Source organism: Mustela nivalis (assembly GCF_964662115.1).
Source record: "Mustela nivalis genome assembly, chromosome: 6".
NCBI lineage: Eukaryota > Metazoa > Chordata > Mammalia > Carnivora > Mustelidae > Mustela > Mustela nivalis.
Window position 1 is genome coordinate 145,046,535 of NC_139025.1, and position 27,792 is coordinate 145,074,326.

Here is a 27,792-nt window from a genome sequence, read left to right on the forward strand (position 1 = left end):
CTTGGTTTTCCATTTGTAAAATGGGGATAACTACCTATTACTTGCCTTTTCATGAAGATTAAATGAGTCAACAGTGTAACAGCACAACTACGCCTGGCACACAATTACTGCTCAATCAATACCAGCGACGATTAGTGAACAGGATCTGCTAGGTCTAACAAACTGGCTGATAAAACTTAGTCTAACCTACTTCAATGTTGCTGCAAAAATCAAATGAGATCATGCTTGTAACAGTGCTTTGTAAGCTGTGAAGTATATGTATGTTTTTTGTGTGTGGTTATATAATTTCTTAGTAAGTATTTATAACAAGTGCCACAGATACTTAAAGGCAAAAAGAGGCTGGCTCTGAAAGTCAAAGGCACTGTCAATTAGAGCCAAACAGGTTCTGATTTCCACAGCAAAATGCAAATGTCTTGCCAAATTCAGATCCCATCCATTCGTCTCACCAAGAGCCAATTTACAAAGCTCAAATGTCTCACGGGTGTACTCATGGGCACTCCACATTTTTCTATCTTCCTCTGCTAGGTTCGCTATAAAATACCTGCCTCCCATGACCAGGTAACAGTGCAAAGCCTCTTCCTTGAGTAATTAGCACTACTGTAGCCTTTACGACCTAAGAGGTCCTTTCTTATCTTCCAACTCCCTCGCTCACCTTTTTAGTGGAACTCCGAATTCGAGGAAGCATGTAAATTTCTTCCAGCTCCTTCTGACGCTCTTCCTCCTCTACTTTTTTCCTCTGCTCCTCCGGAATGATCTCATCCCAGTCCTTGTGAGGACGCTCTTCCAGCTCTTCTTCGTCTTCCATTGTTGCGAAGTTGGCAACCTGAAAACAAATGGACAACTCACTCTGACATCTCCCTGTTTCCCAAACACCATCTGCTAAAAAACACCAACTCACCCAGAATTTTTAATCTAAGACTCTATAGGTAGTACCAGAATTCCTATGATGTTATACAATCAGATAATCAATTTTCTGCTAATCTCTCCCTTATCCTCCCCGCCAAATATCTTGCCAAACCCCAAGTTCATCAGTAATTACTAAAAATTAGAGAAACAGATATAAGGATAAAATGGTCTTATAAGTTAAATCATACGTATTTTCTAGTAAATATACTAACTGGAAAATTTAGGTTTACTTATTAGATTATCAAATGCTGAATACTTAATACCAATCCATCATGAAGTTACAGTTCTAAATTATAAATTGCTATTAAATAGCACTCATTTGGAACAATGCATAACTAAAAGCCCTAGCAATTAGTAGCCAACTACCTATCTTACTCATTTTTATCAGAAGTACAGAAACTAAAAAAAAAAAAAAAGTACAGAAACTAAAAGTATGTAATGATTTCATATACTCAGAAGTGCACTCTACTATTAGAAATCAAAATAAGAATTTAAAATGCAAAAAATTCAAACAAACCTAGAAGAATACTCTATTTACAACATACCAAATACCTATTACCTGGCATCAGTCTGTACTGAAAAGATATGTATATCCCAGAAAGAAAAGCACCTAAGTGTATATATTTCAAAGACTCAGCCTGCAGCTACACGCAGATACATTTACCAGCTCCACCGGCTTATGAGCAGTAGGGGGCAGGCCCTGGGCATGGGCTCCACATCTTTTTTATCTTTTTTATTCCTTCCCACACAGTCTTTAAGGGTACAATCAAGTACAAAGAGCTTTTGGATTTTCCATTCCTCAAAGTCATTTGGAACTGACAGTGAAGTCATAAGTTTATGACTTTGGGCCACAATTAACTCTAATTTCCATCACAGATACTATGATCTTCACAATCAGATTTTTTTAAAATTCTAAGACAAAGACAACAGGTGTAATTTCTTAGATTGAAAACATTTTTTTGTTTTATAAAAATGAATCATTTGAACAATCTCTTAAATTAACTAGTATTTATAATTACTTTAGATCTGACCTTTAAAACAGCCAAATGAAAATGACATAAATGATGTAAATATATACATTAGTGGTTCACGCAGTTGAGAAATGAACTTTTCTGAAGAGGATGCAGAATGGTTACCCATGCAGAATGGGCCACACACTACAGGCCAGACCACCTGCCAGGATGTGATCACAATTCCACATGTGTGACCTTAGGAAATCTACTTGACCTGTCTGTGCCTCAGGTTCCTTATCTCTAAAGGAAGAAAATAATGCCCAATTCATCCTACGGTTGTAACAGGGCTTGATACACACAGCAAGGAATACGACTATTAGTTATGTTTACTTAATAAAACTATAATCTTAAGTTATCTCAAAAAAAATTTTGCTATGTTTCCAGTATGTTAGAGTTAAAAAAACAGAAAAAGGAAAAAAAGAAAGGATTAGTGGAAAAAACAAAGTCAACTCAGCTGAAGCACTCCAGAAATAAAGGAGCCCCTAGATAGGAAGACTCCTACTGTGAACTAAATCACTTGACCAGGTGCTAAAATTAACAGCCAAAAGAGCTTCAGCAAGGCAAAAGTCAACAGCTGACCACTTTCGATTAACCTGCAATATGCAGACATTTTTATACCTAAGTCAACATATAATATTCTGACTAAAACATCATCATGAAGATTACTTCTCTTTAAAAGGGAGCAATAGGGACACCTGGGTGGCTCAGTCAGTTAAATGTCTGCCTTCAGCTCAGGTCAGGCAGGATCCCAGGCTCCTGGGACGACAGAGCCCAGAATTCAGCTCCCTGCAGCAGGAAGTCTGTTTCTCCTTTTGTCCCTCCCCCGCTCATTCTCTCTCTCTCAAATACAAAAATAAAATCTTAAAAAATAAAAGGGAGCAACAGTTCTGGAAGTGGAGTCTATTTGAAAAGGTAGTAATTCACCTTAAACCTCAAACACACTGACTCTGATCCTAGAGCTCTCTGGTCTATTCAACAGTTCCTTCTGTGTTCTTCCTCTGAGACGACTTCTACCTGTGGCCAACCTTCGACCTCGTACTGCTTCCTTCCAACACCTCACTCATGTCTCCCTCAATCCTACAGAATCTACTGAACTTAACCATTACTGGAACCTTCAGGTCTCTCCTGCTTCTCTAACCCATACAGAACGAACCCATGCCAATTCTTTCAACCATATTCTCACCTGAGATCGGGAAATCCTTGCCAATTTGACTCTCCTTAGTCTCCCAAACCCATCTTGGGACCATGCTGGGACCATGAAATGATCAGTCCCTCTGACCTCATGTACTTGCTGGAGAAAGTCATAGGACACTGCTGAGCAGCTCCAACATGAAGTCTTACCTTCCAAATACAGCTCACTCCCTATCATGTTCCTCCTACCCGGCACAACCCCTGGCTGTCCCAAATCATTTCTACTTTACTTGCTTACTAGGAATTATGGTCAGGAAGGAAGGAATCCCACATCTCTCTCCCCTCCTATTCCCTAAAGTGTACTTCCCTTTTTCATTTGAAGGCCAACTGCACCACCTGTCTTTATTACATCCCTTCCAGTCTCTTCAAAGGCAATGTACTATCAAATTTTCCTCCTTGCCTTAAAACCTCCAATCTCCCCCTATTCTCAAGCTCTCTCCTCAACCTGGAGACATTATAACATCTTTCAAAACCCTTTCCTTGCTTGACTCTTCTATCCTCATACATCACCTTCACTGTACTTTTTATGAGCTTTTAAATTACCTCCACCACACTCAATGCTGCCACCTCCTCTTCATCTGGTCCCTAGCTTCTGCACTTAGTCCTGATCTCATTTAATTTTGTTATATCAGATACTACCCATAATAGCCTTTAAAACCACACACACACACACACACACACACAAAACACCAAGTCAGCAAGTGCTTACTGCCACCTTCTGCTTTCTGCCTCTGACCCCTCTTTGTCAGCTGATTCTATCACTGTCTCTTCCACAACACTGTCCACGCTTCCCAGAGCTCTGAACCTTCTGGGTCTCCACCTGTCCCATGGAGGCACATTCTTCCCTCTTCGCTAACTTTTCCTCTATCCCCTGACTCTGGGCAGGACAGAGCACGTCAGCGATTACCTCCACGTAGAAGACTACGTCTACACTCATAACACCCCTGGAACTCAGGACAAGAAAGAAAGGAGCCGAGTCAGGTAAAGGAAAAGCAGAGCGCCTTGCGTGCAGGAAGAACTCGCAGACATCAGTGGTTGCTAGTTAACGAATCAGTGCTGAGGACCCCCTCCCATAGTGAGTTCCATACCTTAAACTGTGACAGAAGCTCATCTGTTGCACTTGTTGACACTTCGTTCTCTCTGGTTTCAGCCAAGCGCAAAATTTCATCTATGTCCATTTCCTAAGGGACACCAACAATACAATACGGTGAAGAGGCAACAGTCATCAGTATGGACTGAAAACACTCGATGCAAATGAACCAAATTTCTTTCCCGGGATCCCATTCACCTAAAACAGTACTTGGGTTAAAAAAACTATATCCTTCAAGTAATTACTGTTCTTTACGAAAGCCTCTAACACAGACTCAGCATCTTCTTCCAAAGACACTGAGACTCTCACAAATACTTGTCAAATAAGTTTTTTCTGGGCGCCTAGGTGGCTCAGTGGGTTAAGCCTCTGCCTTCAGCTCAGGTCATGATCTCAGGGTCCTAGGAATGAGTCCTGCATCGGGCTCCCTACTCAGCAGGGAGCCTGCTTCCTCTTTCTCTGCCTGCCTCTCTGCCTACTTGTGATTTCTCTCTGTCAAATAATTAAAACCTTTAAAGAAAAAAAAGTTTTTTCCTCGTTCTTAATTACCTGAGGCTCTGACTCCTCCCCTTCCAGTTCTTTGAAGAGATCCTCTGCTCCAAATTTCAAAATAGCTGTCAGCTCTTCTTTATTAAAAGGATTTGAGCTATAGAAAAAAAAGGTAGTTGTAATCTCTCAGGAATGTCAAATAACCACCATCAAGTTCCACTATAAAATAGCCACCCCTCATAAACCGGTGAAATCACTGGTGAAAACATAAATTCTGCCCCAAGAAAAATGATCTCTCAAAGATTTCATTTTTTTTTAATCCCCATGATGAGTCTGTGATGGTAAACCTAACCTAGGGGAAGACTAGAAAATGAATTGTTTTCCTGATGGCTCATCTATTACACAATCAAGCAAGAAACTTAATTAGCAACATGAAAGCGGAGAGTTCTTTGCTCTTTGTCTTTTGACTCAGGAAGTTATCATTCACCAAGAATTTTCAACCTTCTCAACTCTGGTCTGAAGCTTTTACCATTTAGGTTGCTTTTGAATGGATTTAGGGAAGGGCTCATTTGATTTCTACCTGTGACACAGCTTCAGGACTGCCACAGAAGACACTGAACAGTGTGGTCAAAATGTGAACTCGGTCAGAGAAATAGCTGTGCTTCTAAATAAAGTCAACTGAAACCTGACTATTTTCCTTCTACACCCTTCTGTTTCCAACTGGAAAAGTAATCTCCACACAAACATTTTTACCAGTAGTAAGAAAAGAGTCACCAACTCCATCTGGCAGATTCTTGCTACTGATACATTCAAGGCAACTCTGCACTGGGCTGAAAGCCTAAGGAAGGACACACACCCGCCACTGCTGCTGTGTCGAATGTCACATGCGGAGCCAAAAGAAAGGCAAGAGAGAAGGCCAAGGAGGAAGGAGGGCTGAGAGCACAGGGTTGAGAAGCAAAAAAGAAAAAACAGGGAAAGCACGATAAAATGAAAATGACATCCTCTTGTGGTCTTGGCCTGGCCTCTTCTAGGTAACTAATAGATAACGTCAATTATAGAGAATCCTATTAGAAGGACGAATTCTATCAAATGCTGATGTAAAACTGACTTGGATCTGACCACCTCTTCCACCTTTCTAGAACTTACTTGGACCTTCCTGAGTTGTTTTCCAGAACCGTCCGGCCAGTGGTATCCATACGCTGAATCACCAGATGGTCCAATACCATCTTCTTTTTGGCCCGTTCGATGATCTCCTCCTCCACAGTCCCCTTTGTAACCAAGCGGTAAATATTTACCTGTAGAAGAAAGAAATGTTATGTTTATACCTGATCACCAAAAAAAAATTACCTCTATCTAAAACCAAGAGGAGAAATAAGAACTTATTTCTCTTCTACCAGAAATGACTATAAGCCATTCATCCAAAAGGCGGCTTAATATTTTTACTGTAACAGGTTATAGTCTTAAATAAAACCACCTCAAAAAAACTGTTACTACAGCCTATTCTAATGATAAAAATCTTGCTAAAGAATAATTAGTTTCATGATATAAAGTTTCACCAAACCAAACCTTTGGTCGAGTATGAAACTTAGGAGTTACCCATTACTACAGCAGACTCTGAGATTCACACATGAAGGAAACAAGCATGTATTTCCCCAACATAGCTCAGAGCTAACACTGTCACATATAATAAAGTAGACCACTTTGGAACAATGTTAGATTATTTAACAACTTATCCACATTAAAATAGAAAAACATTCCAGTTCTAAATCTATTCATCATCTCTCTTTCTTGGGGTAAACCTGGAAGTCACTGGTGACATAATTTCCAAACAGAAAAATAGAATAGTTCCCTAGGAAGTTCCTCTTAGCCCCAAAGACACCTTCTCTTACTAGTTAACAGACAGGCTCTACCCTTGGGGAAATGAAAGCAAAACAAGAAAGAAGCATTTTACAAACATCCTAAAAGGGCTAAATAACCACCCCCCTTTTCTGATTCCCCCAAACCATGTCCATATGCGTCTCTCCACCAACCTGCTTCTTCTGACCAATTCTATGGGCTCGGGCTTGTGCCTGCAAGTCGTTCTGGGGGTTCCAGTCGGAGTCAAAGATGACAACTGTGTCCGCTGAAGCCAGATTGATTCCCAGGCCACCAGCCCTTGTCGAGAGCAGGAAACAGAAGTCCTGTACACAATGCAATACACTACTTTATGCAGTGGCCTTCTCAGAAACACTTTCACAGTCCAATAAGCCCTTATACCTGGAAACCCCTGCAGGTGTGGAAAAAAGTGAGATATGATGGACAAACTTTATGGAGGCTAAAAGAATGCCAGGGACTTGATGGCAGAGGGAATTTTAATTTCATAAGCGAAAAGAGTCAGTGCAGGGGACAAAGGAGTCAAGCTGATTCTGATAAGTCGACCAGAACAAAAGAATTAGTGTTCTCTCCTGGCTAAAGTAAGTGTTAACAAGCAATTAACAAAATCCAGAACGTAATTAGCAAGGGGATCATTCCAGCAAGTTGCCTACACACTTACTTTCTGGGTAAAGGTGGATCATACCATGTAAGGTAGTCGGTGTGAGCAAGGACACTTTCTTGTTAGGTGGGCGAGGAGCACACCAACACTGCACTAACAGATCGCGTGCTGGGACGGCCGGGAAGCACGGGGTCCTCGACCAGCACAGCACATGCACACAGAAAACCAGAGCACCTGTGGCCGAAAAGCCACATGTGGGAAAGACTCGGGCTTTCACATATTCCGGTTTCCTCCGCAACAACAGAGACTGAGCAGGCACAGTACACCTGCCTGCGTCTTACAGCTCAGCAAATATGGGGCAGGAGGCACAGAGCAAGTCATAGGAGCCAGAAGAAAAGAAAGCCAAAGAGGTTTCTATTTTTAGGGAATTTGATCATGTATGTCAAAGGTGAAACCCTTGGCACACAAGTGATGCTCAGAAGCTAGTAGTTCTGTGTTACACTTTGATCAGTAGGTGTATTTAATATACGCAGACACAATGAAAAGCTCTCCACGTTCTAAGTCACACTCACCAGCATCCTGCCACAGAAAGAAAAATGAAGAATGGTCTCAGAAGAACTTTAAACAATTGTAGAGGCACATATACTCTGTGATCCTTGGTAGAGACACAGAGTGACATCACACTAAATTACAGAAGCCTAAAAGTAAGCAGTGGACACCTGAGAATGAGATACCTAAACCAAATAAAATCTGGGGTCTGAAAAATCATATAAACAATTTTTGCTGTCACTCTTATTTTTTTTTTTTTAAAACCTTAAGATTTATTTATTTGAGGGAGGTGGGTCAGAAGGAAATGGATGAGCTCAGGGAGATTCTGAGCATGGAGCCCAATGTGGGGCCCGATCCCAGGATCCTGAAATCATGACCTGAGCCGAAACCAGATGCTCAACCGACTAAGCCACCGAGGTGCCCCTTCACTGTCACTCTTTACCAAAGATAATGTGAGTTATAAGATGTTATTTGTGTCTATCATCAAATTGAAAACAAACTCCATGAAATGCAATGCTGCTGAGGGTGACATGAAAATATTCATACACAAACAGAATGAAAATAAACTGCTTTGGGAAATTTAGTGCAGTGCAGATTTTTAAAATGCTTTTTAGAAAGCTCATATACTCTTAACACACAAGGGATTAGGTTTAATCATTGGGTTAAAAAAATGGTACAAGCATGAGGAAATATTAGAAACTAAAATTTTTTTTGATATCTTTAATGACATGGGAAAAATGCTTACAGAATTTTGCATATGAAGTGATAACAAAACTACATACAGAATGACTCTAATTAGGTGAATATACAGAGAAATAAGCAATTATGAATGGAAACACACCCAAATGATGTGAACAGCAAAAGTTGTCTCTGGGATGGGGGGGATTGTGCAATTTTTCTTCTTTGTACTCTTCACTATCTCCTAAATTTTCTAATTATGCATACAGTATTTCCCCCGATGATAAAGTATTTAATTTTTCTTAATAAAAAAGGCTCAGATGTGCAGACTAATAGTAGAGAACCTGTATTCTATAAATAGCTATGGGGCGGAGAATTGAGAATTATAGAGAAAAGACAGCTTTAATAGTGTTTCTCTGAGAGAGGGCAATATGAAACATTCACACCATTTTTTAAACTAAGAATAGGGAACACAAAACCAGTTTCAATAAATACTAAATAATAAAACTAGTTAGCATTTACTGAATGCTCACAGTGTACCAGGCAATGAGGCTAGTGCTTGCTGTGTGCTGGTCACTGCATTTAATCCCACAGCAGGTACTGGAATTATGATTTTACAGGAAGAAACAGAGGAGAAAATGAAGGGACAGGAATTAAAGGGTGAGCAGTCTTCAGTAATTCAACTCCTCTTCTCCTGAACTCTTCAGAGCCTCAGTTCTGTCCAGATTCATAGCCAAAGCTCCGCAAGAAGAACGAACATTTAAGGTTAAAGAAGCCAGAATGCTACAGCTGAAGTGGGACCATGTGTATTTCTAGAGGCAGAAGACATACCACCATTCTGGAGTAACAGACACAGAGTTTTTAAAGCCCTTCAGAAAGCAGAACGTGAGGTCTGTTCATCTACATACAAAGCAGTGGCCCAGGCTCCAGAAGCGCTCATGTTGTACCCAAAACACTAGCTCTACTTCTGGCTCTCTCCACTGCTGCCCTGACCCACACACGGTCCTGCAGCGTTATCTCTGCGCAACCTCTTCTTCCCCATATCTCTCAACTCCCATAGCATTTCTCAGTTTGATATGCACCATCTACAATGTCACCATGGTTTCTCACTTTTCCTAAGCACCCCTTGTATATGTGCCTTAAAACCCATTTTAGAATGAAAATCCAAGCTGGACAGTAGAACTTAAGTTGTTACCAATCGTACCAGCAATCCAACACAACTGAGACATGGCCAACATACTTTTCAAGCCTCAGTCACCAAAAAAGTATAGCTCAGAACCTTCTGATGTAACATACATGTCAAAATTAATCCTACAATCCTACTGGCCAGCCTTCCCAACTCCTGCCCTGCTGCTCTTGCAGGCCTGGAAATTTAGGGATCTGGAAGCCACCAGGGAACACTCAGCTGCTATGAGAACTACTCTGCCACTAATTCAGGCCAGGGCAGATCAACAAAAGCATGCGTATGCTTTTCTGGAATAACAAACAATAAAATTAAGAAGCATCTTTTATATTAGTGATTTCTTATTTCCTTCCCAAAGCAGGAGAACTTCACCGTGAACTGTTTCTGAGACGAAATACATTAAGCCAGAAAGGCTTTCCCACACTGCCCAAACAATAAAGCCATGCATGGTGTACCTCAGACCCATCTGCATTGAAGTGGTCCAGTGCCTGTTTTCGGATTTCTCCCTTGATGGAACCATCCAGACGCTGTAAAAATAGACCACAAGAAAATCATAAGGCAGGAAGATCAGCTATATTCAGAACAGAACACCAGACTTGCAACCTTTATCGCTCCAACACCCACTTAGTAAAAATAACCGGAATGCACTGGCAACGTGCTGTCTAGAGACCGTGCTTAGGCAGCATATCCTATTTGCCCAAGCTCTCTGGTTACAAACTCAAGGTCAGAAGCTTCTGACTCAAAGGGCTATCTAGGTTTATCCAAGGACCAGAATGACTGCTAGGACCTGTAGCGAAAAGATGGCCCACACTGTCCTCAAAAATGATGTTTGCTTCTATATCTGTAGGGACGGAGATTAGGTCACCGTACCATTGCTCACCTAATAATTAGCTCATGCAGAAAATGATCCTTCTTAACTAATGTGACTATAAGTTGCACAGTTATTAAGTGCTACACAGACCAAAAAATCAGTTACCTAAGCTTGGAAACATTCTGCCATAACATTGTGTAAAAATCAAGTCGATCGTATATTCCAGCTTTTCCAAAAAATACACTCTGCAATCAGAGCAAAGTGTTTAACCAAAATGCATATTTAAGAAAGCCTCTGGCATTTACTAGTTATATTTTATTAGAGTTATATGTCAGTTCTAGGTCCCAAACAATGTCACCACGGAAAACCATGTGTCAAATAAATACTTGAGAATCATTAGCTACGTGGTGTACATATGAACTGCTTACTTCTTACTCTTTAAAATCATTTTTACATGTGTTCCCCTTACAATTACATCTTGAGATGACAAAATACCTCATTTTACAGAAGGCAAAACTGACGCAAGAGGTGATGTCATCTGCCCAGTGACGGCAAGTGGCTGGGGACATCATCTGTAGAAGGACCTACCTCTCCCCATCTCAGAGCTCTGAGCTCTGAGCTCAGACCAGACCCAGGCCCAACTGAACACAAGTCAAATCACACCAGGGAACCCCCTTTCGTCTTTCTACCAGCTCTACTCAGAGCCTCAACCCAAAGATATGTTTAAATGGTAGTTCATAGCCTGTATTCAGTATGAGAAAACCCAAACACCTTTCTTTTAATATTCCCATTATTAGGAGACAGCGGACATGACAGACCCAAGTGGACTCCAGCCAAATATTCCCCACAGAGGAAAGCTATGCATTCTTATTTTACTTAGTATCAACTGATTAGTCTGACCTGAAAAGCTCACAGAGCTCCGGGCACTGAGAGACAACAATCTTCTGGCAGTGGACTGGGTTTTTATTTTGTTTTTGTTTTTTTAAAGATTTTATTTATTTGACAGAGAGAGAGTGAGATCAAAAGTAGATGGAGAGGAAGGCACCGGGGTGGGGAGCAGGCTCCCCGCTGAGGAGAGAGCCCGATGTGGGGCTCCATCCCAGGACCCTGAGATCATGACCTGAGCTGAAGGCAGAGGCTTAACCCACTGAGCCACCCAGGCATCCATTGCTTTTGTTTTTATTCCTAAAATAACCATAGTATCAAACCATATTCTAAGTCAGCTTCTGAAAGACTACATAAGGTATTATGGATAGGACAATGCCTTTCAGGGCATTTTAAAAAGACAATCTGTTAGTGAGTTTAAAGATTGGCCTTCTCAGGAGAGACTCACTGACCCCCAGTTTCTTCAATACCGGCATGTAATTACGTAAGTAGGCTAAACAGTCCAACCGCTCATAGAAAAAATATTAAGTCAATCTTAAAAATCAAAGCACTATAAAAATGTTATGCAGAAAGTCAAGATAAACAGCATACACATCCATAAATAAACCAGAGAGAATTTTCACACAGTCTAACACCCAGAAAAAATACTGTGTTGCAGAAACTCATTTCCCCCTTATCTTGTTTTTCTCCTTATCTTGTAGGAGACAACGGAGTGAAGATGAAAATCCACAGTAACAATCCTACAGAGACAAGGGGGCCACATCCCCAGCTTCAGGGCCCAGAAAGCTTTCACGTGCACAGCCCTGCTGGGTTCCCAGCCTCACAGCCAGGGTCAGCTTGCCCTGAGGTGAATGCACAGAACTATCACCTCTCTTTCTTCCTAGGATTTGGGCTTCTGGGATTAGGTCCACACTTCCTTCCTCTCTCCTCCTACCCCAGACTTAGAGCTGGAAGACACCATCTAACATCCTTTCTCGTCTGCTTTTCCTCTCTTATCCATTCTCTTACTGTACCCTGAAAAACAGAATGACCTCACATGACCACTTTCATTATAGGTGCTTAACGGTATGGATGTAAATATAAACACTGCCCTGGAATCTTCGGCTCAATTTGCTCCAGCCAGAAAACTTGTCTCCCAACTTTAGGGTAATTGAGCAAGCAAAGCATTCAACCTGGAGGGAGGGAAACAGGGAGGGATTAAAATCACTGAGCATCCTTACCTGGAAAGGATAGTGCTTGATCGTCAAGTACTCGGCCAGGATGTCCAACATTCTGACCATCTGGGAGAAAATAAGGACTCTGTTGCCTCTTTCTCGAAGTCTTGTCAGCAGTTTATCTAACAGAATCAGCTTCCCACTGCTCCTGATCAGGGACTGGAGATTGAAAAGACATTCCAATCATCACACTCAAACCCGTACTTGAATCTGCCCTTAACTGCTAAGAGTTCCTAGCTTCACAAATACTCTTCAGCCTGGGGAAGCCCCCTGCAGTCTGGCTGACAATTCCTGACATGCTCTTTACCTGGCATCTGCGACCGCCTACTTTCCACGGTTTTCCCAGTGAACTTTCCTCACCTCTTTTCAAAGCTTCTTCTAATGCTCCTTGAAGAGTCACCAAAGGAGCAAAGGGCTCTGGTAAAGAGCATCTACGACACCCGAGTATTTGAGAACTTAACTACAAACAAGGTAGCCACGCACCAGAAGAACCTCCTGCCCATTCTCTCGCTCGTTCTCCTCGGGGGGCTTGATCAGGTAGCAGTGGTTACAGCACTTTTTCAACTCCATCACAATATTCAGGAAACCGGATGTGCTACCTCTTGTCCCTTTGGCAAGAGCCTTGTAGTTCCTGGTCAGAATCCATCTGCAAATTTAAAAATAATGATGTTACTCGATTTGAAGAGACAGAGAATTGGAGGCATCAGAAGACTGTGAGAGAGAGAGCAGTGTTACTGGGAACACAAAAACAAAAACAGGAAAGACGTAAGACCATTAAGAACGCATGGAGGGATCTGGTATTTTCACCTCCTGCCACCTAGCTGGGACCACTCACAGCTTTCGCCTGATTCAGAATGTTAACCACAGGGCAAACACCGCTCTACTGGGCATTTCAACCTGAACACAGGAAACTAGAAGGAAAGAACGACAGTGGAATAATATTTACACACACACACACACACACACATATGCGCGCGCACGTGTGAAACAAGGATGGGTCACTGAAGCCCTCTTTCTCACAACATACAAACCTAGTAAGCTAACAGGACGAGACTAGTTAAATTAAGATTAGCATCAGATGGAAGCTTTGTACCCCTTTACAAACTGTTGTAAAAGTGCACTTAACATGATAAAGTGCTCACGGTAACTGTGTTTTCTATCCAAATTTTTAAAAAGGGAAGGAGAAATACGTATGTTTATCCACATGTAAGCTTTAACCATACACTATAAAATATTGAAGTACCTTTTCTTCTGAGCAAGGACAATTCTTTACACCATTAACAATCCCACTTTCAGGACTCTACCTTGAAGAAGAATGCTCAAGGATTTTCAATGAAGCACTATTTCTAGAAGTCTGAAACAAGCTAACTGTCTACCACTGGGGGCTGCGCTGACTACATTCCACTGCAGCCCCACACTGGAGGACGGCACAGTTGTAAAAGAGGAAGAGGAAGAGCTTCAAAACCCTCTGAGGAGTGTTCCTCAATGTAAGTGAAAAATGTAAGGCACAGAAAAATGTGTATGGCATGCTGCTGACATAGGAAGAAGGAGACAGCAAAAAAGTTAAAATACATTTGGCTTATGTTTTTAAAATTAAAAAATAAAGGAAAGGTAAACATTAAGAATTTTAAAACTGGTAATTATTATTACCTAAGGGAAAGAAGGACTAGAATGAAGGGGATGAGCAAAGATACTAGATATCTTTGAACACAGCAGGCTTTGTAGGTTTGCCTTTGGAACTCTACAAATATTACAAGCAATTATGAAGCAAAATTAAGCAAAGCCAACTTTTAGGACCCGGCAATTGCACTACTGGGTATTTACCCCAAACATACAGATGTAGTGAAAAGAAGGGCCATCTGTACCCCAATGTTCACAGCAGTAGTGACCACAATAGCCAAACTGTGGAAAGAGCCGAGATGCCCTTCAACAGATGAATGAATAAAGAAGATGTGGTTCATATACACAATGGAATATTACTCAGCCATCAGAAAGGATCAATACCCAACTTTTGCATCAACATAGATGGGACTGGAGGAGATTATGCTGAGTAAAATAAGTCAGGCAGAGAAAGTCAATTATTATATGGTTTCACTTTTATGTGGAATATAAAAAATAACATGGAGGACATCAGGAGAAGGAAGCAGGGGAGACAAACCATGAGAGACTGTTGATTCCGAGAAACAAACTGAGGGTTTGGTGGGGGATGGTGAGCCTGGTGGTGAATATTAAGGAGGGCATGTACTGCATGGAGCACTGGGTGTTATAGTTATCATGGAACACTACATCAAAAACTAATGATGTACTGCCTGGTGACTAATATAAATAAAATAAACCATTCTATCTAGCCACAAGTAAGAAAAACTATCTCAAAGTACTTTAAGACTCATCCATTTCTAGTGGAATATACCTTTAAAAACCAAAAAAAAAAAAAAAATGCCATTAAAGAATTTTACCCTTACTCTGTTTTTATAATTCACATTGCTGATAGTAATCTAGGCACTATTACTACTAGGATTGTGTGTGGGGTGTTAAGTAGGTTGGTGAAGTTAAGAAGTGGAATTCTTAGTATGGGTATAAGACCATTGAGGTCAAATAAAGTATCTATCTTGTATTGTTTAACTGAAAAAAATTTATGATGTATTCTTTATCTTTAAAAACAAATAAATTTCCTAAAAAAAAAACCAACGAATTTCCTAATTCTGTCCACTGATGTCTAGTGCAGTCACAAGTCACAGTCTGAGGTCTCCAAATTCCACTTTACAATAAAGCAGTATGAAGAACTTGGTTGATGTATGGCTGACTCCTGCTGTGGGGCAGGAAATGTACAAGATGAATGTGAACATTTTATTCCAGAAAACAAAAGGCTATGAGCTACAACTAGGATTGTGTCAAAAAGACTCAAATCCAACCTGGATGAGCTCCTCCTGGCTAAAAACAGAGCCTTTAGACCAAGAGTATAAAAGAGTGAGTGTCAGAGAAGGAACCATGAATATGCTTATCAACGAATTTGAAATCATACCAAAACAAATTTCACTGGTCAAAACCTTTGAAAAAGGATAGCTATAACCTATCATTCCCTTTTTTTTTTTTAAGATTTTATTTATTTGAGAGAGAAAGAATGAGGCCATGATCATATAGTGGTCAGTACTCTGCACTGGGAGAGAGAGAAAGAATGAGAGGGGGAGGGTCAGAGGGAGAAGCAGGCTTCCTTCCTGCTGAGCAGGGAGCCCAAGATCCTGCGACTCCAAGATCTTGACCTAAGCCTAAGCCGAAGGCAGTCGCTTAACCAGCTGAGCCAACCTGGCACCCCCTTATCATTTCTTTTAAAGATGTCAAACTCCAACATGGATGAACCTTAAGCATATTATGCTAAGTGAGAAAAGTCAGAGAGAGAAAACAAGCGTGGTATGGTGTCACTTACATGCGGAATCTGAAAAAGCCAAATTCAGAAAAACAGAATGTAAAACAACAGTTACCTGGAACTGGGGGAACGGGACAGATGTTGTTTAAGGATACAAACCTGCAGTAATAAATAACCCCAGAGAACTAATGCATAGTCGAATGAACACAGACAATAATATCATATTACTATCATCAACCTTGCTAGGAGACTGGAACTTTAAGATTCCAATCATTACAAACAAAGGGTCATTATGTAATGCTGATAGAGGTGTTTAATTATCATGACAATGACGACCATCTTTTTACAAATAAATGTATCAAAGTAATGTGCTATACACCTTAAATTTACACAGTATATGTCAAATATATTTCAATTTAAAAAAATAATAGAGGCAGGGTGCCTGGGTGGCTCAGTCAGTTAACCACCTGCCTTTGGCTCAGGTCATGATCCCAGGGTCCTGGGAAGGAGCAGGTATCTGGCTCCGGGCTCAGTGGGGAGCCTGCTTCTCCCTCTCCCTCTGCTGCTGCTCTGCTTACTTGTACCCTTGTTCTATCAAATAAATAAATAAAATCTTTTAAAAAGTCAGATGGTAATTTTTGAAAATTAAAGTCTTGTTTTTATTCAGTTGCATTAAGAAGAAAGGAGTATTATCAGAAAGATTACCAGACCTTTAACCGTAAAAGACTGTAATGTTCATGGCATGTAATTAGTTTCAATCATTCCAGATTCAACTCTGAATCATCAAAACTAAAGCACAGAGTGCCTGGGTGGCTCAGTCAGTTAATCAGCTGTCTTCAGCTCGGGTCACGATCCCAGGGTCCTGGGATAGAGTCCACATGAGGCTCCTTGCTCATGGGGGAGCCTGCTTCTCCCTCTGCCTGCTACTTGTGTGCTCCCTCTCCCTGCCTGTGCGTGTGCACATTCTTCCTCACTCTCTCACACGCAAATAAATTCATTCTAAAAAAACAAAAACAAAAACAAAAACTAAAGTACATTCTATACCACCCCATCCCAAACACAGCATTCTATCATAACCTAAACCAAATCTACAACCTGCCCAGGCCCCTTGGAGTGCCAGAAAGGAGAGCATCTTCCCCTTGCAGCACAGAGCTGAGCACCTTTCCTTCTTTACTCCCATAGTACCTCAACAACACTGTTCTGACCCCTTATCTCTACTCTGTCTTCCCTCCGAAGCAACACATCTGGCAGGAACACATTCCACTTATCTTCATACTCCCAGCATCTAGCAGAATGCCTACCACACTGCACAAGCTTAATAAATGACTGAATGAACAGCAGAGAAGAAACAGACGAATGAGTGAAAAATCTGTGTCTGTAGGAGGGGGATTAGCCCTGAGATTTAACATAGACCAGACCACCTAGAGAATGAAAAGTGCTGTGCAAATTCGCACCCAAGTGAGAAAGCAAGAACAATAAAACTTCCTCTTTCTAACCATGAATATACTGCTACTCACATCTGTGTTGAGGCATCACTGAAAAAAGCAGTTTGTCAACTGTGAATCTCACGGCTTCTTTGTACAGATGTTAACCCTATGGTGGCATGATCCAGCCCACAGCTTACTTGTAATACTGCTTCTGCAGAGCCGACATCTCCACCCTGAGGATCTGTTCCACTTTGGCAGGAAGGGATTTCTCCACGTCCTTTTTGACCCTCCGGAGGAGGAAGGGCTCCAGCACCTTATGGAGACTCTGGTAGCCATTCTCCCTCCCTTTCCCATGGTCCTCTTCAAAATCTTCCCAGAATTCAAACCTGGAAATAAAACAAGACAGCATTTATTATAAAAGCAACCGGGAAGAAGGAAAAGAGCATTTTTCAAACTAAAATTTCAAATTAACTAAATGGAAAAGAAAATCTGATAAAACAAAGAAGAAAAAAAGACTATTCCCTTTAAGAAAATATAAATTTTACCAGTCACTAGCTCATGGACACAAGAGAGGGGAAAACAAAAAGGAAAGGGAAAAAAACCAACTGAATCAATCCCATCTGTCTACAATGTGGTAACATTAGGTTTCCAATTCTCCGACTAAGTGGAGATATTTCAGTATACATGCAATGAGAACATAAGTACAGACAAGTTCTTGTCATGAAACATTCTGCAATAAAGTTAATAAGCTATCTTTAATAAGCTGCAATTTCTTGGGAAAGCAAATTCAGAGGTAAGAGGATAATTAGTGGCAATATTAGAGCTGTCACTGCATAAAGTTTAAAAGTTTCTTACACAATTTCCATCGATAATCCTCACTGTTCATAGATGAAAAAGTTAATGGATTATAATGACATTAGTAAGTAAGACCATGGTCCCCAAATAAGAATAGCAATACGAGTGATACCAATTTAATAGCATTAGAACTTGCAGACACAAATTTTACTAATAAATTTTAAAACCTGCCGCCATAATAATTCTGCCTCAATTCTATAGATAAAAGTTTTTCATGTTTAAATCTTAATTTAATCATCTCTGATTTACTACAGGACCCATGGCCGAAGTCTAGAACAGGATACTGGGAACAGATTTCTTTCAAAAAACAAAAAAGACTGAAGGAAACCTCTTTCATGATTGAAAATAATGTGCATTGTCCTGCCACTAGAAGGCCAGGGAAGCACCTGGAAGAACCAGCTGGGCCCTGTGTGCAGACGCTCAGCACAGGAGAACAGGCCACGGAAGGATGCTAGAACCAGAAGCTTCATCAGCCACCGCTTGTCCTCTGACACCAGGTGGCCCTCCTCTGCTGAGGCCAGTCACACTCCAGAAGACCAGAATGGCTCCACATTATCCAGAATCTGGAGGACTCAAAAGCATCTGCCCTCTGAGATGGAAAGTGAGAGCGCAGATGCCAGCACCGCCGCAGAGCACAGCAGCGTCAACAGTCTGCGGCCGGTTCCGAACTGAGCAACAGCCACACGCTTCATCACGTACTGGGAGGTGGATCAACACCAGCCTCGGAACACCTGCTCAACAGGTGAAACTGCCCTCTTCGGGGAAGCCAACAAAGAGACCATTTGGGGTAGAAATCTAAACACATCACTAAAGCTTATGAACTGATAAACCCAAGTTGCATTTTGTCACACTGCTATGCAATGACTCCAGGAACAAAACTAAATTAGTACACTAGGTACTAAACTAGGTAAAAGGAATAAAAGGAACAATGCCAACTGAACAGTCTCAATGCTAGGAATCACACCTCATGCACAAAATGTACAAAGCAACTGGAAATCAGGGACTATCACTGTATCAGGCTATTCTCTGAAAAGCTGGGTGACAATTTCATTCACACTGAAATGTGAATTTCAACTCACATAATATTCATCATGAATTAAAACTATGCTAGTATAAAAGCTTCAATATGAAATTATTAAATACTAAATTATTTCATATTGAATATGAAATTTCATGAAATTATTTCACAAATATGAAATTATTTCATATTGAATATGAAATTATTTCAATATGAAATTATTCACAAAATTTACTTCCCCTACTGTTTTAGGCAACAAAAATTTTCACCTGCCTAGTTTTAGTATTCTTAGTAAATTAAAAGTTAATGTGACACACTATTTCTTTATATACATGCTGAATGGTTTATGAATTGTCTATAATTTCTTTCCCTCTGAACAGCAGAGATGAGTAGCAGTAACAGAGACTGTAATGCCTATAAGCTAGAAATGTTTCTTATCAGGTCCTTTAAGAAAAAGTTTGCTGTTCTCCACAAGAGAAAACTGTCAACTTAAAATACATGTGATATAGGGTTTTGGAGTAACCTTAACAATGACATCATGCCACAGCCTAGAGATTATTTTAGAGATTATTTTATTTAGAGATATTTATTTTAGTGTGGTCAGAGTGGTCAAGTTTCTCTACTCACCTTCTGAGGTGTGTTAAAGTAGGCTAGAAAAATAAAAGTGAAAAAAGGACAGCCATAGACAAATGAAAACAAAAAATTTCTTGCTAGTAGCTCTGCCTAACAAGAAATAGTGAAAAAGTCATTTAGGCTAAAAGAAATGAAGGAGAAGCCAACAAAGATAAAATGAGATCAATGATCTTGCCATTGGGTAATGGCAAGATGAGAAATAAAGATCACTGGAAATGATAAAATAGATGTGTAATATGAAAGACAAGCCAGGGGGTGGGGGGAGGTAGACAAGCCCAAATAAAGCAATAAATATATCACTGTATTCTTGGGTTTACAACATGAGGAAGGAAGTGAAAACGAAGCCATACTGGAGAAAAGTTGTTATGTTTTACCAGAAATGGGTTAGCATTAATCGGAAGACGACGGTGATGAGACACATACCAAAAACTCTAGCAACCGGTAAGATAATAACTTTTAAAAAAAATCAATTAACAGAAGAATTCAAACGGCACACTAGAAAATAACTGTTAAAAAGAAAAAAAGATAATAACCGTTGAAACAAAAAAAGGCAGTAACAGAAACAAAAACAAAAAAGAAAGAAAACATATGGGGGGGCGGGCAGAATAGCATACATAAATCCAACCATAGCAAGAATAACATTACATGTGAATGAACTAAACCCTCAAAAGGCAGAGACTGTCAGACCAGATTAAAAAAGGAAGATGAACCATATGTTGTCTAAAAAAATCACATTTTAAACTCCTAAAAAGAAGCTGAAAGTGAAGTGATGGAAAACTGCATACATATCACACAAAACAGATCTAAAAACAAGAAATATTACTAGAGATAAAGAGGGACATACATTTCATGATAAAAAGATCAATGATCAGGAATACAGAACAATTACAAAAGTACACAAACCTAACACCCAAACCTCTCAAATACATGAAGGAAAACCTCACAGAACTGAAAGTAGTAGATCATTCAACTACAGTTAAACATGGAAATGATTCACTGTCAGTAATAACTAGACATGAAGTCAATAAAGCTATCTAAGACTTGGCTAAGACTAAGTTGATGTAATAAACAGAACTCTACCCTATGAAAGCGAAGTATTATTCTTTTCAAGTGAACAAAGAACATTCTCCAAAATCTTAAACATACTATAGGGGCGCCTGGGTGGCTCAGTGGGTTAAGCCGCTGCCTTCGGCTCAGGTTATGATCTCAGGGTTCTGGGATGGAGTCCCACATCAGGCTCTCTGCTCAACAGGGGGCCTGCTTCCCTTCCTCTCTCTCTGCCTGCCTCTCTGCCGACTTGTAATCTCTCTCTGTCAAATAAATAAATAAAATCTTTAAAAAAAAAATACTATAGCATTTAACAAGTAACAGTAAATCCATTTAAAACATATTCTTTACGAAAAAATTAAATTATGAATCATTAGGGAAGTGCCTAAAAATTCTAAATTAACCAGCACATTTAAATAAAAAACCATGCATCAAAGAAGAAATCACAAGAGCAATCGGAAAAGGTGAAACTGAATGAAAGCCAAAACACATGAGATCAATATTCAGAGAATGCAGCAAAAGCAGCATGCGGAGGGTAAGCTATACCTTTAAACACCCATACTGAGAAAAGGAAAAAAGGTCTTAAATCAATAATCTGAGCTTCTACCTTAAGAGAAAATGAGACAATTAAATCAAAGGCAATAATAAAGATGAGAAAAGAGATATATGAAATAGAAAACAGGTTAAAAAAAAAAGTCACAAGTTGTTTTCTTTGAAAACAACCTCCAAATTGTTAAACCTTTACCTGAAATGACCAAGAAAAAAAGGTAAGACACAAATTACCACAACCAAAAATTACTGAGATCACAATTTAGTCTTCAAAAAGTAAAAAGATTGTAAGGAAACACTATAACATTATGCCAACAAATCAGACAACTTAGACAAAATGGACAAATTCTTAGAAAGACACAGATTAACAAAACTAAGTGAAAAAGAAACAGAAAACCTGAATAGGTCTACAACTAGAAATTGAATTAGTCATTAAAAATTTTCCCACAAAGAAAAACTAGGCCCATCCACATGGCTACACTGGTAAATCCTATCAAATATTTTAAGAAGAAGTTAACACCAATCCTAATAAATTCTTTCAGGAAATAAGGGAAGAAAGAACATTTTCCAATTCATTCTATTACACGGACACCAAAGCCAGGCAGACATTACACATACACACACACACAAACACAGAACTAGAGACTAATATTCCTCAAAAACACAGATGAAGAAGTCTTTAACAAAATATTAGCAAAATGAATGCAGAAAAACAAAAAAGGATGCAACATCATAACTAAGTCAGATTTATCACCGGAATGAAAGGCTGTCTTAACATCTATAAAGTAACTAATACATCATATTGGTAAAATAAAGAACAAAAATCATAGTTACCTCAAGAGACCCGGGGAGGGGGGGTGGGAAGCATGTGACAAAATCCAACACTCATTCATTATAAAAACTCACAAAAATCAGGAATAGAATAACACTTCCTCAACCCAATAAAGGGCATTTTCAAAAATTCTATAGCCAATATCCTGTTCCTAATTCTATACAACACAGGCATTCTAGAGAATACCACAGAGCAAGAAATAAGAGACATCCATCCACAATGTAAAAGATCCTATATCTAGACTGTGATCCTGTATCTAGAAAACACTGGGAAATAAAGAACAGCAAAAACAGTGGAAATAATTCAAGATCCTTATAAAAAACTCTATTACAATATGAAAACTACATTTTAAAAAATTCCAATCAAAATCAAAATAAGTAGGAATAAACTTAACAAAAGAAATATAAGACTTATGGGCTGAAAACTACTAAACACTGTTGAGAAAAATTACAGAAAATCTAAATAAACAGGAAACTTTCTGTGATGAATAGCTTAAAAAGCTCAATACTGCTATAATTCTCTCTAAATTCCCTCTAAATCGCTCTAAATAAACCTCTAAATTCAACATAATACCTATCAAAGTTCTAGAAGATTTCTTTTCCTTTCAGACATCAACAAGCTGATCCTAAAATGCCTATGGAAATACAAAGGATCAAAAATAGCTAAAATATTTTTTAATAAAGACAAAACTGAACTTTTATCTCACCATTTTAAGAATCAGTGTAAAGCCTCAGTCATCAAGACAGTGTGGCATCAGCGTAAGGATAGAAATACATACCAACAAATCAGAACTGAGAATCCAGAAACAGAACCTTATATTCATGATCTCAACTGATTTTCAACAAAGGTACCAAGGCAATTCAATAAAGAAAAAATACTTTTTTCAATAAATGGCACTGGGACAATTTCCAAAATCCCACTGCAAAAAAAATAGGACCTTAAATCCTCATACTTCACACTGTAACAAAAAATGCAAAATGGAATAGAGACCTAAACATAAGAATTATAATTCCCATTAAGAAAATAAAGAAGAGGGGTGCCTGGGTGGCTCAGTGGGTTAAGCCACTGCCTTCAGCTCAGGTCATGATCTCAGGGTCCTGGGATCGAGCCCCGCATCGGGCTCTCTGCTCAGCAGGGAGCCTTCTTCGTCCTCTCTCTCTGCCTGCCTCTCTGTGTACTTGTGATCTCTGTCTGTCAAATAAATAAATAAAATCTTTAAAAAAACAAAAACCCATGGAGCATTTCCCTGTCAATGTGACAACCCTTCGCTGCCTACTGCATGCCAGAAACTACTCTAGGCAATGTGGACAATCGATGAATTACATGAACATGATCCCTGCAGCTTTTTTTTTTTTTTAAAGATTTTATTTATTTATTTGACAGAGAGAAATCACAAGTAGATGGAGAGGCAGGCAGAGAGAGAGAGAGAGGGGGAAGCAGGCTCCCCGCCGAGCAGAGAGCCCGATGCAGGACTCGATCCCAGGACCACGAGATCATGACCTGAGCCGAAGGCAGCAGCTTAACCCACTGAGCCACCCAGGCGCCTCTCCCTGCAGCTTCTAATGCGTAAATCTAATGACATGAGACAAATGAGGAAGAAATGAGGAAGGGGAGGTGCCATGAAGAAAATAACAGAGGGTAGGTGATAAGCCCCTCAAAAAGGCAGCTTCAATTGGGTGGTCCGAGGAGACATCAAAAAGGAGGTGGTCACATAGGCTGAGGCAAAAATGTTAAGACGTGACTGGCCATGTGAGGATGAGGAGGAGGGACAACAGTCCAGAAAAAGAGCGGCAGGGGCGTGGCACATTACAGACACAGAAATGATGACCGAACGGCTGAATCAGGATGAGTGGTGAATAAATAGGGATGGGAGGAGTCAGAGCACTACTGAGGGGCCGCACAGACCCACGTCTTCCAAGTCAGGGTAACAACTTCAGATTTCATTCTAAGGATGGGTGAATACCACTGGATTAACTTAAAGTTTTAGGAAACGTGCATAGCATCTCTCCCATAAAAATCTTCTCAGTAAAAACATTCCATGATTCTTTACTAAGTTAAAGATCTGAGTAACACCTAATGCTGATGGCTTCTGTTATCAAAGGTTGGGTTTAAGATTCTAATGCTTATCACACTCTGTATCTTATATACGTCATTTCAATTACTGATTACCTTGTAACAGAGAGGTCTGAGATTTCCTATTTACCAAATTTTTCCCCAATGCATTAACTGATTTCAACATCTGGTAGATAACAGGCTTTTCCTCCTTGACATCATGCTGAATTCTGTGCCTCCTCACATTTATCACGGAACAGTTTACTAATTTTGTTCCTGCGCCCGTGTCACGTTTTTTTTTTTGTTTTTTGTTTTTTGTTTTTTGTTTTTTAAGATTTTATTTATTTATTTGACAGAGAGAAATTACAAGTACACTGAGAGGCAGGCAGAGAGAGAGAGAGAAGGAAGCAGGCTCCCTGCTGAGCAGAGAGCCCGATGCGGGACTCGATCCCAGGACCCTGAGATCATGACCTGAGCCGAAGGCAGCGGCTTAACCCACTGAGCCACCCAGGCGCCCCTCGTGTCACGTTTTGCTATCCCCAAATCATGCCATCTGTTTTCCCTAAAGTCTGTTTTTCAAAAATTAAAAAGCATTGGCATTTCAGACATTCTCCATCTTTCGAAATATACAGGAAGGAGCTTACTTCTCCGGCATAATAAAGTGCAGCAGGGACCAGAGCTCTTTGAGGGAATTCTGAAGAGGGGTCCCCGTAATCAGGAGCCTATGGTGGGACTTGAAATCAATCAGAGTTTTATACAATAAAGAGTCATCATTCTTCAACCGATGGGCTTCATCCACTCCCAGAAAGGCCCAGTTAATACTGCCCAGCACAGTCTAAAGTAAAAACAAAACAGAACGAGCCACCAGGTCAGAAGGGAACCCAAAAGTACTTTCAAGTGTTAATTAATCTCTGTACAAATACCATCACAAAGGTATACATAGAAAACATTTATTCTTCATGGACTTAAATTATATTAGGACTCCTCTGTTTATTCTGTTTCTGGCTAGACTGGTGTCTACTCAGAAGAGCACATCACCATCCAAAAGGTACTGGGGGGAGGGGGAGTCTCTTAGGCCAGGCATTGCTGCATGCCCTACAGCAAGAACACAAAAATTGGTATGCTGGGCAAAAATAATACAAAAACAAAAAAACACAATAGTGCAGTCTCTCGTTTATTAAGATTCTTCTCTGCCTCTTCTACACCCCAACCCTGAAGCACAGAAACACCAAGAGCCACCAAATTGAACTCATTTACACTTATTATCACCAACGGGACCAACTGCCACATTTCTTAGTAATTGTAGAAAGGAGATGGTGTAAAGACCTTCATTCAGAGACTGATCACATCATCTGTTGTGGAGAAATTCCTTGACAAAGGTATGATGGGAAGTGCCCGGGATGGCGCTCAGGTAAGTTACTGGCCTCAGTCCTCTTTCATCCTGTTTAATTCCATTGGACTAAGCAATCTAAAGTCCCCTTCAACTGGAAGATTCTGATTTTTATTTACAACCTTAATATTCTTTGTGGATTATTTTTTCATTTGTTTGCTTTTCCAAATAAACACAGAGAAGTAACATGGCAAGCAGGAAGCACAGACCCCACCATTTGGACAAGTCACACCACAAAATTACACACCTTATCTTTTAAGAGGATCTCATATGTTGTTATAAGTGCATTGAACTTGAGCCTTTTAGTCTGAGAATGAATCCATTCATACTCCCGTATCTAGAAGAGAAATCAGTAATTAAGATACAATTGCTACTTTTACCTTTCTGTATCACCAGTAGTCTTGTGATAAACATGCCAAATAAAAAACAAACCTGACTAGAATTTAATGAATATTTTATACATTCTAAACTGACCTAAGCAACCACAATGTAGAGCCATAAGAGAATTAAAAGATCACTGAGCAGCAAAAACTTTACTGCCAGAATTCAAATCAACTGTCATCTTCCCCCACCTCCGCCCCAAAATATTTGACCAAAACATGCACTGCATCTGTAATTAAACCCCAGTAAGTTGAACTTATCTAGTGATCCCCAAAATGTTAATTTTCTTAAGAATATTTTCGTATTCTTTGCCCATTGGTAGGGCAATACTTTAATTAACAAGTGGAACAAATCCCAACCTCTACCTTTGGGTCAGAAATGTCATTAACTTAGAGCAGAAAGATGTGGCTTCCAAGGAAAAGGAAAGGGAAGGTTATGGGATAAAATGTAATTTCATATGAATGAAAATAATGGATGTAAAGGAAAACAAAAACTACCACATTCATACTGCAGTGTGACTGGACAACAGGGCAAGGAGTGTATGTGGTGATCCCCACCAAGGGGGAAGAAAGAACAGAGAAAAGAAATGTTGGGAGTTCACACAGAAAACTTCTTTGACTCCACAAGTTTTCAGAGTTCACTTTGTCTTCAGATTTGAATGCAGTGATTGAAGCCATTCTGCATAATCTAAGAAGGTTTTTTTCTTTCAACTTTTATAACAGTTAACAAATGGATTCACAAAGCTAAGAGCGACTATATGCTGAGAAACTCAAAATAAGAGCCATGAAATCTGCCAGGGTATAGTTAGACAACTTGAATGAAAATATTCAATATATAACATATGTCTCAAAGGTCTGAGGATTCGGGACGCCTGGGTGGCTCAGTTGGTCAAAGGTCTGAGGATTCCTGATGGCTTGCTCTTGTGATAAGCAATCCCCCAGAAACAGTTTCCTCTAACATACAGTTATGAAATGAACACACAGTAATGAAAGAACAAAGGTCTGGGACCAGACCATTCTCTGTCCTGACCCCAGCTCTGCCACATTCTAGCTGGCCTAGAACGAGCGTTAAACTCTTAGAGTCCTTTACTTCATCAATCGGTTAGGAAGAGTGGCATCTACTTGGAGGACCATCGTGGGAGTTACAGGTAATATACACAAAGCACCCAGCATGGGCCCTCGCACCTAACAGATACTTTTGGAAAAGTCAATTATAATGAAGAAATGACTTGCTGAACAAAGAGCAAACCAAGCCTCTGTTTTCTGAGTTCCTACTACTCACGTTAAGGTTGAAAACAGACAAGTAATTCTCATTTCTATAGCCCTAGCATGGCTCATTGTCCTTTCTCTTTATTCCTTCCTTACAAGTTCTATAACCTCGTCATGTTAAAAGGCTGAGAAACAAACTCTAAGAACTCGGTTTTAGCAGCAGCTCTCCGCTCAAACAGCAAAAATAATATTAACATTCTATGAGGTATTAATTCCATCTCTAAATAAGTGGTCTTGGAAATACAAAAGGCAGAAGAAAAATACTATAGTCCAACTAAAAGAGATTCCCATTCATATACTGCCACTGCTTTCCCTTAACACACAGTAAGCATGTTTTAAAGACTATCGCTGATGCATTTTTGTGATACATAAATCTCCCAACGTTGGGGGCATGGCAGTGTCAGAATCATAATGTTACTAAAGACTATAATGGCTTTAGGTCAATTTCCAAAATACATTTATAACACAGATTCTATCCCAATTCTTTTTGTTTACAC

General features: G+C 39.9%; 1 protein-coding gene across 2 annotated transcripts in view; it reads right to left on the minus strand.

The window, feature by feature from the left end:
* The window catches only part of CHD2 (chromodomain helicase DNA binding protein 2), a 121,605-nt gene that overhangs the window by 46,317 nt on the left and 47,496 nt on the right, over window positions 1–27,792 (minus strand). For both annotated transcript variants that reach the window (XM_082736714.1, XM_082736715.1), the window contains 11 exons: window positions 25,894–25,983; window positions 24,901–25,091; window positions 17,468–17,656; window positions 12,963–13,125; window positions 12,486–12,638; window positions 10,025–10,096; window positions 6,717–6,866; window positions 5,833–5,981; window positions 4,747–4,843; window positions 4,199–4,291; window positions 653–823 (listed from right to left, as the gene is read on the minus strand). In XM_082736714.1, the coding sequence (XP_082592840.1) occupies window positions 653–823; window positions 4,199–4,291; window positions 4,747–4,843; window positions 5,833–5,981; window positions 6,717–6,866; window positions 10,025–10,096; window positions 12,486–12,638; window positions 12,963–13,125; window positions 17,468–17,656; window positions 24,901–25,091; window positions 25,894–25,983 (1,518 nt within the window). The remainder of the gene's footprint in view (window positions 1–652; window positions 824–4,198; window positions 4,292–4,746; window positions 4,844–5,832; window positions 5,982–6,716; window positions 6,867–10,024; window positions 10,097–12,485; window positions 12,639–12,962; window positions 13,126–17,467; window positions 17,657–24,900; window positions 25,092–25,893; window positions 25,984–27,792) is intronic.